Source organism: Candoia aspera, chromosome 2, assembly GCF_035149785.1.
Source record: "Candoia aspera isolate rCanAsp1 chromosome 2, rCanAsp1.hap2, whole genome shotgun sequence".
Classification (NCBI taxonomy): domain Eukaryota; kingdom Metazoa; phylum Chordata; class Lepidosauria; order Squamata; family Boidae; genus Candoia; species Candoia aspera.
Window position 1 is genome coordinate 17911024 of NC_086154.1, and position 12282 is coordinate 17923305.

The 12282-nt window shown below is 45.1% G+C and overlaps 1 protein-coding gene across 1 annotated transcript; it reads left to right on the forward strand.

Moving 5' to 3' along the window:
- The first annotated feature begins 1764 nt into the window (after positions 1-1764).
- Positions 1765-11679, forward strand: LOC134489943 (zinc finger protein 436-like). Its single transcript, XM_063292818.1, has 3 exons — positions 1765-1839; positions 2970-3315; positions 7151-11679. The coding sequence occupies exons 1-3, from the start codon at positions 1765-1767 to the stop codon at positions 8638-8640; spliced, it is 1911 nt and encodes a 636-aa protein (XP_063148888.1). The 3' UTR covers positions 8641-11679.
- Positions 11680-12282: the final 603 nt, after the last annotated feature.

A 12282-nucleotide genomic window follows, 5' to 3' on the forward strand; every position in this document is an offset into this window, starting at 1 on the left:
TTTTTCTCTACCACATGACCTCAGTGTTTTCATTTGCAGTTGTGGGACTGCAAATTCCCTGCAGTGTGCCGGGTGGACATTCCAGGAACTGCAACTCCAACATTTCTTGAGGATGTCAGGCATCCGTTTGGCATAGTGCGTTTGCTTTGTCACGGTTTGCTGATTTTGACCCAAATGGTAAAATGTCAGCAAGGGACAGGGTTACTATTTAAATGACTAAATCATAGTGCATTAACCAGTGTTAATGGCGGTTCTGAATGCTCCCATCTGTGCACGAAGGACAGGGCAACACAGATCAATAGGCTTCCTAATGTTTATCTGGAGGTACAAATTGAATAGCTAATAATTACTTTTATAATGCTGATCCTTTTGAGCATTCACTCCTACACAAGGTATTGTGAGTCTGGGAACAGAAAACCCGACTCCGTTTACTGTTTCATAGGAATCTAACTTCTGTGTGTAAAGTTGCAATTTTTTTCCTTGACTGGGCTTTCAGAACGTCCAACAGTTGGGATAAGTTTCTCACCAGCACAGAAATGCAACAATGGTGTGGAAGCTAGACTAGCTGAACTGCGTATCAGAATTTCTGACTCTAGGGGGCAGTGCTCATCTCTGTTTCTAAGCCTTAGAGCCGGCGTTGTCCGTAGACACTTCCGGGTCATGTGGCCAGCATGATGACTCGGAACGCCGTTACCTTCCCGCCGAAGTGGTACCTATTGATCTACTCACATTTGCATGTTTTCGAACTGCTAGGTGAGCAGGAGCTGGGACTAGCAACGGGAGCTCACCCCGCCGCGCGGTTTCGAACCGCCGACCTTCCGATCGACAGCTCAGCGGTTTAACCCGCAGCGCCACCGCGTCCCTCTCAGAATTTCCTCTACTGGGGGGGGGGGGAACCTGCATCTTCAATAACCCTCTCTAAACATTTCCCAGAACTTTAGTGCCCCTGGATTTCTTGGGAATCAACTGAAACATTTAAATCTCCTGTTTATAAACAAAGTCATAGTACTGTGCTGTCATTTTCCTTTTTCTCATAATATATGCATTACAAATATATTCCTTGCTTAAATCGTTGTGAAAGAAGGAAAGGTAGAAATGATCCAAGGCTGCCAGAAACCAGCATGTTCCACGCTGGAGAAGGCAGGTGGCTACATTCAGAACAAAGGACAGCTTATAGATGGGAAGCCCGTGGCAATAGGCAAACTGCCTCAAATTAAGCATTTCAATTACTTGGCAACACTATGGAAGCCAACATAAGAGAATATCTGTAGCTCAGGGTTGGACTGTGGAGTTGTTGGTACTCTCTGAGCTTGGTTGTTGGCCTGCAAACATTTCATTATCACTGCACCCACTAGCTGGGTAATGAAACATCTGCAAGCCAACCACCAAGTTCAGAGAGCACCAAGGACTCCACAATACAGAATCCATTTCCTTCCTCTGTGATTTTTTTTGGAAGGGGGAGGAGCTTCCCCACATAGTTTATCCCTTTGCCATGTCCTATGGGTTCTTATTCAACTACTAACCAGCCCAACTCTGCTTGGCTTTTTGTCAAGATCGGCCAAGGCAGGCGGCTGCCATCTGCTGTGATCTTTGAAGGCTAGGTATCTTGGTGCAGGTAAGCAAGGCACTGGATTAAGTCGTAAAGGTGCGATCCTATCTGCATTTACGTGTAGCTGAGCTGCAGTGTAATCCACCCACGCACAGGATTACAGTTGGCTAAATGCCCTACTGCAAGCTTTCTTATTCAGAACTGTTCTCGTCAGAATGCTACGGATGCTGGCCTGGGCAGCAGAGCACAGCTCCTGTCCTTTGTTTGCACTGGCCATTTTCGAAGGTCAGGTAAGGGATGGGTAGAAAGCGAGAAAAGAGACCCCAGGTTTGATCCTTTCATTCTTTCTGCTTCATGATTTAAAGTGTAGTCTAGCACAGTGTTTCTCAACCTCGGCAACTTGAAGATGTGTGGACTTCAACTCCCAGAATTCCCCAGCCAGCTAGGGGTGGCTGGGAATTCTGGGAGTTGAAGTCCACACATCTTCAAGTTGCCGAGGTTGAGAAACACTGGTCTAGTAAGTGCATATGTCCAGCTGAGTTGAAGGGAGCTTACTTCCCTGTAAATAAGTGAAAGACTGCTGTCCGGTTACATGTTTATTTTTACTCTGATTTTCTTACAAATCCAAGGCTCCATTAGACCCTTCTGTGATGATATTCAGAAGGTAGCTGTTGTTCATCTGCTACGGTGATTAAAACCTCCAAAATGCTTTGCAGTACATTAAATGAACCATGCATCGTCTATAAGGAAGGGCTAATAAAATTTGAGAATTCTGAAGTCTCCGTTTTGTGCTTCTGGGAGCAAATTTTGGCAGAGGCCAGGAGGTGTGAATTTCCTGAGATGGCACCTCAGAGGTTGGACTTTAATACTTTTTAGGCATCAGCTGATATTGTCCCATGTGATTTATTTAAAAATTGCTGGTGGGGGGAGGAGAAGGGAACAGCTTAGATCAATCTCCTCGATCAGATGTCCCCTAGGCCAGTGTTCCTCAACCTTAGCAACCTAAGACGGGTGGACTTCAACTCCCAGCATTCCTCAGCCAGCTATGGGGAGTTGAATTCTGGGAGTTAAAGTCCACCCATCTAAGGTTGCTAAGGTTGAGAAACATTAAAACCCCTCAAAACGAGCAGAATTCACGTTTTAAAAGAAATACAGGCGGGTTCCCTAAGGGCTCTTCTACTCTAGTGGCAAAGTACCATTTCAACACGACGGGGAAGCTGGCCACTCACGGCAGGCTAAAAATCGAAGCGGGGCTAATCCTAGCTTGCTCTTGATCCCTTCCCGCCAGTGAAACCAGGAGGCCGCGATCGAATAAACCTGGCATACACTCGCGGGGGGTGGGAGGAGGCGGGGCATCGGGTCCTCTCCTCCCGGTGCCCGGGAAGCGGGGAGCGCTCGCCCCACCGCTCTTCTCTGCGAGGCCGCCAGAGGGCTCCAGCTGATCCGCCCGCCCGGCAGAGGCCGCCTCTTGCGCGGAGGAGTCTTGCCGCGGCGCAGCTTCCTGCGCCTGACTCAGCTGCCAGCCGAGGCGAGGATTGGCTGGCGGCGGCCGGGAGCTCAGCCTTGCCTTAGGAAGTCCAGCCTCGGCGTCCAGGCAGTAACCCTTGAGCAGCCGCCGCCGCCTCCTCCGATTGTCCCCGACGCGGTGCTGCAGCGCTTGGGCTTGCTCTGGCGCCAGCCCTGCCCGTCCGCCGGGCGCGCGAGTGCTCCGGGCGCCGCTCTCTGCCGGCGATCCGTCGTGCTGCAGCGGGTCTCGCCCGTGCCTGGTGAGTAACTGGGACGTGGGAAGCTGGGCCGGGCCTCTCGCGCGGTCATCAGGCTGAATCGCCGCTCGGCAGCGGGTCTCTTTCCCGCTGGAATCCTCGCTGGGAGCCCCGGGGGGGAAGCGGGGCTGACCGCTGCAAGATCCTCCGCGAGTCCGCCTTGGCTCCGGCCGGGGCTGGTGTCTTGCCGTCTGCTGATCTAGGCCCCTATTGTTTTCTTGTGGGCTGAGAGCTGCCCGCGGGATTAAACCAGGCACCTCGGCACATCTGATTTCGGATCAGTTGATTCCACCCCCCTGCTCCCCGGCATGCCAGTGTAAAGCGTTTTGCCTTGACCAATGCAAGGAAGAATAACTTTTGCGTCTTCCATGTTAGCAACAGCCCCATAGGGTAGGCCTGCCTGCGCGATCCGGGCTGTAAAACTCCGGATAACCACTCTATGGTGGCAAAGAGATACAAAGACTCCTGTTGGGCTGTTGGTGTTTGCTGATGGTTTTCTTCTTGCAGCCCTTTCATTGCCCACTTAGGTAACATTGTAATCTACTCTACCAACTATTTAAGAAGCAAACAAGGATCCGAGAAGGAAGCCAGCAGTCCGGACGACATCCTTCCTTATCGCACACACATTCAGCATCTAGAGGAGTGAGAACCAGCACAATAGGCAGGAATCCTTTTAATCATTTTAGATCAGTGTTTTTCAATCTTGGCTACTTTAAGAGGTGTGGACTCCAACTCCCAGTATTCCCCAGCCGGCCGTGCTGGCTAGGGAATTCTGGGAGTTGGAGTCCACACTTCTTAAAGTGACCAAGATTGAAAAACGCTATTTTAGATGAAACAATCCACCCAAGGAAAACAGGTAGCCTAGTCAGAAACAGGCATACAACAACCCAGGTAGGACAAGCTGCCATACATAAAACGTTAGGAAACCCTACTCCCTTGTGTCAAATTTTTCCTAGTTGGGTAATGAAACATTTGCAGGAAGAAGACCAAGCTCAGCAAAAAACCATTTCAGCCCTGAGCTACCCATTGCAGCTAACAGTCAGTTCTTATATATTCTCCATTATTGCAAAGAATCCTATCATTTTGCTGCTTTCCAATGATCATCCAGATATAGTAACCTCACTTTTTTTTTTGCAATCTATTAAGTTTCTGAGCCTGAAAAACTCCTGTTTGCCAGTGTAGCCAGACACTTTTAGCCTAGTGCAGTGTTTCTTAAACTTTTTTTCTTTCAGGACCCCTTCTCACTTTTAAAAATTATGGAGGAATACCAAAACATCAAAATAGTATTTGTGTGTATGGCTTATATTTATCAATATTTATTAAAAATTAAAATTGATGCATTTGCTGCCATTACCACTTCTCATGATTGTTTGATGGGATTTTAATATATTATTTTTCAAAAATTATGGAGGAATACCAAACACCAAAATAGTATTTGTGTGTATGGCTTATATTTATCAATATTTATTAAAAATTAAAATTGATGCATTTGCTGCCATTACCGCTTCTCATGATTGTTTGATGGGATTTTAATATTATATTATTTTTCAGCATAGGCTGACAAATAAATTTGATTTCACAGGCCCCTGAGAGGCGGCTGGGAGCCTGTGTGGTTACGTTATAGTTCAGCGTGTCACACAATTCCACAAAATTGGGCAACTTGAATAAACCACAGTTAAGTTACGCCAAAGACAGTGGGTTTCTTAAGGCCCACACATGAAATATCACATTTAAGTAAGGGCTTAAGTAAGAACTACGTTAGCTCTTGAGTACCATGAGAATGGTGTTGATGCACTCCTGTAATTAAAGTTAAATCTTACATTTTTTTAAAAAGTTCCTGGTCTGCGTGGTTGGAGAGGAAAAATGTGAGCTCTGTCAAGATTGTGCTGGTTGACAGAAACACAAAAGAAACAAGCAATGTTTCTGAAATAAATAGGGCATGAGTGGGAAAAAATCTGATACTAAAGGTGCTTAAAGTATTTTAAATGAGTATCTTACTCAGTTTAACTCTGAGATGGCCAGGACAAATACAGCTCAGGGGGCTTTAACCTGGTTAGAAGATTGAAGTAGGATATAAGATTATTTGTGCCTTCTTGGTTTAGCAATACTTAAAAACGTAACATCACCAGTGATGTGAACTAAAGCTAATGAAAGCTCAACGAAGATTGAGAACCAGCTTTAAATAATTGCTTCTGATCCAATTAAGCAGAAGCCCTGTTGAGCTTTTAGCTACAATTAACATAACTTTGGTGTGTTGTTTTTATAATTAAGACAAGAGGGAGCTTTTTGATGCAGATTTACTTTTTTAATTTACTTATTTAGAAAATGGATATTGCCGCCCAGCTTAAGCAAATAACTCTGTGCAGCTAACAGTACAAAATGAATATAGAACAGTGAAATATACAATTAAAAGCAAGCTTAATAAATACAAATGCTGAGGGTCTCACAAACAACTCAGGGTGCAAAGCTCACATATATGCTGCTAAGAATATTGGGGCCCCATAGAAGTAGGAACTGGGAAGGGTTACTAAGGCCATAGATGTCAACTACCCAATCTTAATCCTATGGGCTTTTTAACCGCTGTGGCTTTTCCTAACGTCTTCCTTGTCAAAGAATTCTGAGTTCTGTGCCCCTGTTATTGCACTACAGCCAGAGATGGACGGATTTTATGTCTATTTTGGATGAAGGAGGTTTACACTGATATACGCCAAGTTCTTCCTGTATTTTGGCAGGAAAAAGAAAGGAATGAAAGCTTTGCTCATCTGTAACACTCCTATCACCCTTCCTCCTTTTCCCCCTGGCCACAAGAAATTCTCACTATGGGAATATCACCATATGTCCAGTTTGCTCTCTGCTGCTAAACCAAGTCTATGAAACATTCAGCCCCATCTGCTGAGAAGGTGTCTACCTCTGCTTTAAGATAATCAGACTTCACCTAAAATGGTCACAGGTTGCACTTTGCCACTTACTTCTTCATATTTTTTCCCTCTCTCTTTGACTTGAAGCTTAGTAAAGCATGCCATGCAATTCTAGTATTTTTCCAGCAACTGGTTGGTTAGGAATGTTACTGAAACTGCCTGTGTCCTCCTTACAAATGTTGATAATTTTTTCCCAATATTCTAGCCCAGCCTTTCTCAACCCTTTGACCCTGGAGGAACCCTTGAAGTATTTTTCAGGCCTCGGGGAACCGCTGCACGTTCAAGCTCAAATACAGGCCAGAAGTTACAAAATTAGTGTATTAGTCTCATGAGTAGGCCTGTATATACTGTATGCATTAACAGTGTTCTTAAACTGAAAATAAAGAATGAAACTGACTTCTTTAATGTGAAGTTGCCCGAAGTAGAAATAATTTAAATAAATCATGATCTCCCAGGGAACCCCTAGTGACCTCTTGTGGAACCCGAGGGTGCCACGGAACCCTGGTTGAGAAACCCTGCTCTAAAGCAGTGTTTCTCAACCTTGGGAACTTTAAGATGTGTGGACTTCAACTCCCAGAATTCCCCCAGCCAGCCATGCGGGCTAGGGAATTCTGGGAGTTGAAGTCCACACATCTTAAAGTTCCCAAGGTTGAGAAACACTGCTCTAACCAGTTTCTGGTATAGCACAACTTCCAAGAGCCCACGTAGAGGCCAAGAAGTGCCTGGCTTGGATTTCTTCTTGTGCTCTTCAAACGCCTTTTGGCAAACTACTGTTTCCCTTCACCCCAGTGCCATTAGCAAAATCATAAGCTTTCCTACCATTGTAGATAGGGTTGTTCTTTGGATCAGCAGTACAGATGAGCACCACGCAGATTCTAACTAACAATGCTCATTATTATGTGGATTCTTTTTCCGTCCAGTCATTGAAAAGATGGTGAATGAGGAAGAGGAGGGTACTCCCAAGCAGGGTGGCCCTAGGCCCGCAGAACCGCATGGGATGCTTTCTGAAAGTTGCCAGAGTCATGTGTCTCCAGACCTTGAATCAGAAGGAGGTGAAACCAATGAGACTAGTTCACAGATGGAACCGAGCGGCTTGAAGCATGACTTGGAGAGCGACTGTCTTCCCATCAATGGTGACCTTGTGGAGGGTGGGAGGGTTTATCCATCGCAGACGCAGTATATTTGCCCTGTTTGCGGGGAATGTTTTAATGGGAGCTCCTGCCTTGTGGAGCATCAGAGGGTCCACAAAGAGGAGAAGCTGCACCTGTGCCCTGTGTGTGGGAAAGGTTGCGGCCAGGAAGCTGACTTGGTCGAGCACATGCGGAGTCACACCAATGAGAAGCCATTTTCTTGCCTTGAGTGTGGGAGGAACTTCCTTTTCAGCTCAGACCTGGTGGCCCATCAAAAGGTCCACACCGGGGAGAAGCCTTACGTTTGCCTGGAATGTGGGAAAGGCTTCTCCCAGAGTTCTCAGCTGATGTCTCACAGGAGAGTCCATACAGGGGAGAAGCCCTACGAGTGCATCATCTGTGAGAAGAGCTTCCGGTCCAACTACGATCTGGTCAACCATCAGAGGAGCCACACCGGAGAGAAACCTTACATCTGCTCCGACTGTGGGAAAAGCTTTACCCGGAGCTCACACCTCATTTCCCATCAAAGAGTCCACACTGGTGAAAGGCCCTACCCTTGTGGGATCTGCGGGAAGCGTTTCCGGGACTGCTCCCATCTGATTCGGCACCAAAGGGTCCACACCGGCGAGAAACCATATGAGTGCTCCATCTGTGGAAAGAGCTTCCGGGTCAATTACGACCTGGTCACCCATCAGAGGAACCACACCGGAGAAAAACCCTACGAATGCCCCGATTGCGGGAAAGCCTTTAAGCGGAGCTCCCACCTGATCTGCCATCAGAGGGTCCACACCGGGGAAAGACCCTACCCCTGTGGCATCTGTGGGAAGAGCTTCAGCTACAGCTCAGACCTCATTAAGCACCAGAGAATTCACACAGGGGAGAAACCTTACGAATGTCACATCTGTGGGAAGAGCTTTCGGATTAACGCTGACCTGGTCACTCACCAGAGGATTCACACTGGAGAGAAACCTTATACCTGCTCCGACTGTGGGAAATGCTTTGCCCGGAGCTCACGTCTTGTGTCCCACCAGAGAGTCCACGTGAAGGACGGGAGCCTGGGAACTGCTCTTTCTGAGACTGAGTCCTCCCGGCCAGGAGCAGCTACCTTGTCCCCAGCTCTTGAGCATCCCTGGGCCAAGGAGGAGAAGCTGGCCCCGTCCCTTAAGCAAACCAGCGAGCCTGTGGCCCTGACCAGCCTGGGAACTTCTACCCAGTTTGTCCTTGGTGATGCTCCTCAGGCTGCCCATGTGAGTGAAATAAAGATGGAGTGCAGGAGCTGAGAGGCAAGCAAGCTGGATGGGAAACCCCTACTTTCCAGTAACAAAGTAGTGTAGAGACTCCAGAGCCCCTTGTCCACTTCAGTTAGCCTTCACGGAAAGCTTAAAGGGATCCTTTGCTTGATGAAACTAGATACTATCCATGAGCTGTTTTTTCCCAGTGTGCATATTGAAGGAGGTGTGGGTTGACCCAAGAAAGAATGAAGTGTCTGCCCCACAGCATGGTCTTGCCAGCCATATTTAAATTAAAAGCCATTTTGACATTGGCTGGCTCTACTTCCCCAAAGAAATTCTTGGAAATACAGTTTCTTGAGGATTCTTGATTAGAAATGTGTAGAGTAGAGGTGGGAGGGGAAGTATACAAAAATGGATGAAATGTTGGAACTCCTTCAAAAATGTATTTATTGATGCAAGCTAAAACAAGCAAAAATGGCACTGCTATATATGGGTTGCCTTGAAATGACAAATGGAGCAAGAAAAATATAACCGAAATTAGTGTTTATTGTAGGAAAGTGTTTCTCTTTAAAATAATGCAAAGTGATCATCTTTTATTCATCATGGCTGTTTCTAAAAGATCAGTACAACCCAGGATTTATTTGCTCTGTTCCTCAGTGGGAAGCCATGACTCTTAAAGCAACTGAATATAAATATACTCAGATTTTTTTTTCTTTTAAGCACCGTCTTCTGCTTCACCGAAACAACATTCTGCTGTTTATTATCTCCTAACAATTTCTCCTACGATTGTGTGTGCGTGTGTTTAATAAAAATGCTATCGCTATCAAAAACACTTTAGTTGGATAGAATAAAGCTTTAAGTCATTAGTAACATTATTTAACTTAATTTATGAGCCATGACCCTTTTGTACAGGTTGACCACTCACACAAAGAGGGATGTAAGGGCATTCTTGTTTATTTCTCCCTCTGGTTTCTCACTGAGAACCTGTGCAGGCCCGTGCTCAGCACTTCAACTGGGCATGTCCTCGTGTGTGCAGATTGGAAGCATTCTGGTGGATCTTCTCTTCTGTGGTAGTACAGTGAAGGCACATCTCCATTGCTTCTTATTTCAAGGTGCATTTAAATAGAAGCTGAGGAATTGCAATCCAGCTATCCAAAATATAAACCGAGTATGACGCAGGAGTCTTGATGCGGTTGTTTCTGTATGATAGAAACATTTGTGCTCTTCCCTGGTGATTCACCACTGATCTCTTCTTGTTTACTGTATTCTTGCTATACATTAATCCTTTTCTTTTGCCTGAAATCTCAGATGTTTGCTCAAGGTCTGCCTGAAGGGGAAGATGGAGTGCTGGTAGTGGGTTTAGGCAGCTTTAGGTGCAATCACATCAGGGCTTGATTGTGAGTAGAGGTGCTTGGGACTATATTTATAACTTGATAGCAGCTAACAAATTGATTGTGAAAACCGTCCGTTGTTCCAGCTATAGGTCTCACCCATTGCCGTAGGACATGAGAAATTGCATGCAGATCAGTAAGCAAGCTGATAAATTGAATGCTTTATCCATCCCTAGAAGTTTTTTTAAAAAGTCAGAGGAGGAAGCTCTGAACAATGTCCTTATCTATGGTGCCTAGGTTCACACATCTCTCTAAGCCACAGTTTTATTTAATAATATGTTGAATAAGCCATAGCACGCTGGGTTCACACATTGTGCAAACCTTAAATTAGGGTCCATGAACCACAAAAAAACAATGGATGGGTTCACACAACTTACTAAAACAGCACCAGAGCATCTGCATTACTGGTTAAATGAAAACCCAGCCAGTCAGGACTCTTCCCTGTTGTGCAAGTTCTCAGTTGCCAGTACACCTGTTTTCTGGTCATTTTAAAAAATAAAATCCAGTCATTTTTGTGGCCTTGTTTATACATATGTAACAAAAATACCGTTACTCAGATCAAGGGCAGAGGTGGGGTTTGGTGGTAGAGAAGTGCTGTGCCAATGTATGCCTTGGTATAACCCGAGCAAGCTGGTAATAAGTCAAGGTTGTGCAAGACGTTTTTTGTAATTGTTGAACTGCATCTCCCAGAATTTCCTGCCAATAAAGACTATTGTGACCGGGGATTCTGAAAGAGGTAGCTCAGTGTGTCTGGAGAGCACCTTGTTGGGGAATGCTGTACTGTGGCGCATTGCAGTAGAATGGCACCAGCTTAGTCCTAAAGTTTTCAGCTGCTACTGCCCAAAGTACTAGACTACCAATGATGCACTTGTCCACATCAGCTTGGAGAAACAACTTATTTGAAGATGCGTAAGCCTCTGGGCTAACATAAAAGGCTGATTCTAACCACTAGAATAAAGGATATTCTGTGTTAATTTGGCCATATTATGTAAAAAAATGTGCAGTTGATAAAATGTTTCCCTCTTGCTGGATTACACAACTTTCACAGCTTTAAGGAGCGACTTTCAGATTATCATCAGTTTATTGCATCTAATTTAATAGAAATAGCCAGAACATTGATTTAGAGACTGCACTGAAGCCTGTCCGTGCTCCTACCCCCGATTGAAAAACTACTAAAAACTGGAAAAGGATCATTTCACCAAGTAGTAAAAAGTCTGAAGTTATCTGTTGACTTAAAGCAAAACTAAAGGTGATGGTGGTGGTGGTGGGGATGATTGTTTAACCTTTTTGCTTGCTTTGGTAGTCTGTCCTCTTTAGAGATTAGAAAGTGGGAAACAACCAGAGGCTCTGCTACTAAGAATGGAAGATTTAAAGTCACTGAAGTGGCCAGAAGCTAAATAACATGGAGGAGGAAGGAAAAATAAAGGACCCCTTTGTGGGTCCTGCCAGGAGAATTGTCCTGCATGCTCCTGCTTAGCTGCTCTCTCTGTGTAGATGTCTAAACATTGCAGCTGAAACCTTTTCTTTCTAAATTTTGTAATGATACTTGTAAGCTAGTGTCTTCCCAGGCTTCACCTTGGGAATAAAATAGGGCCTCTGCAGTTCTAGGAAGTGCAGAAGGCAGACATATTCCAGTGTCCATGCTCGACTGTTTCTCAACCTTGGCAGCTTGAAGATGTGTGGACTTCAACTCCCAGAATTCTCCAGCCAGCTATTATTTATCCTAGTTCTCTACTTCATAGAGCAGTGTTTCTCTGAGTTGAAGTCCACATGTCTTGTGGAAGTTCACACATCTATGCTGGCTGGGGAATTCTGGGAGTTGAAGTCCACACATCTTCAAGCTGCCAAGGTTGAGAAACCCTGCTCTACGAAGTAGAGAACTAGGATAAATAATACGTAATAGTAGCCTCCCCCATCTGGGTATCCTTGAGATGTGCAACTCCCAGAATTATCAGCAATATTCCTTCCAGCTGGGGAAATCTGGGAGTTGGTCAACATGCACAGGGAGGTATAGTTGGGGAAAGCTAGATTAAATGGATGGGTGCAATTTTTAAAATGCTGTAAATTTTCCCAATACACTCCTCTACCTTAACTAAGACTGCAAATGTGTTCCAATTCCCTGTGTATTTTATTTTCTAGGCAATGCTAGAAGAAAGCCATTTATTGTTATAATATTGCAGTGATATGAATTTGCATATACAAATCATTCATAATTTAATATTTAAACTTTTCTTTGTGAAACACAACTGAAAGTGTTCATAAATTAAAAAGCAGATTATTGACCTCAACCAGGGTGATT

Bases quoted from the DNA above. Each gene is read 5' to 3' on its own strand.
- LOC134489943 (XM_063292818.1), top strand. From the start codon at position 1,765: ATGCTACGGATGCTGGCCTGGGCAGCAGAGCACAGCTCCTGTCCTTTG. The intron at 1,840-2,969 runs GTAAGGGATGGG...CTTCTCTGCGAG, and splicing joins TGGCCATTTTCGAAGGTCAG to GCCGCCAGAGGGCTCCAGCT. The intron at 3,316-7,150 runs GTGAGTAACTGG...TTTTCCGTCCAG, and splicing joins GCGGGTCTCGCCCGTGCCTG to TCATTGAAAAGATGGTGAAT.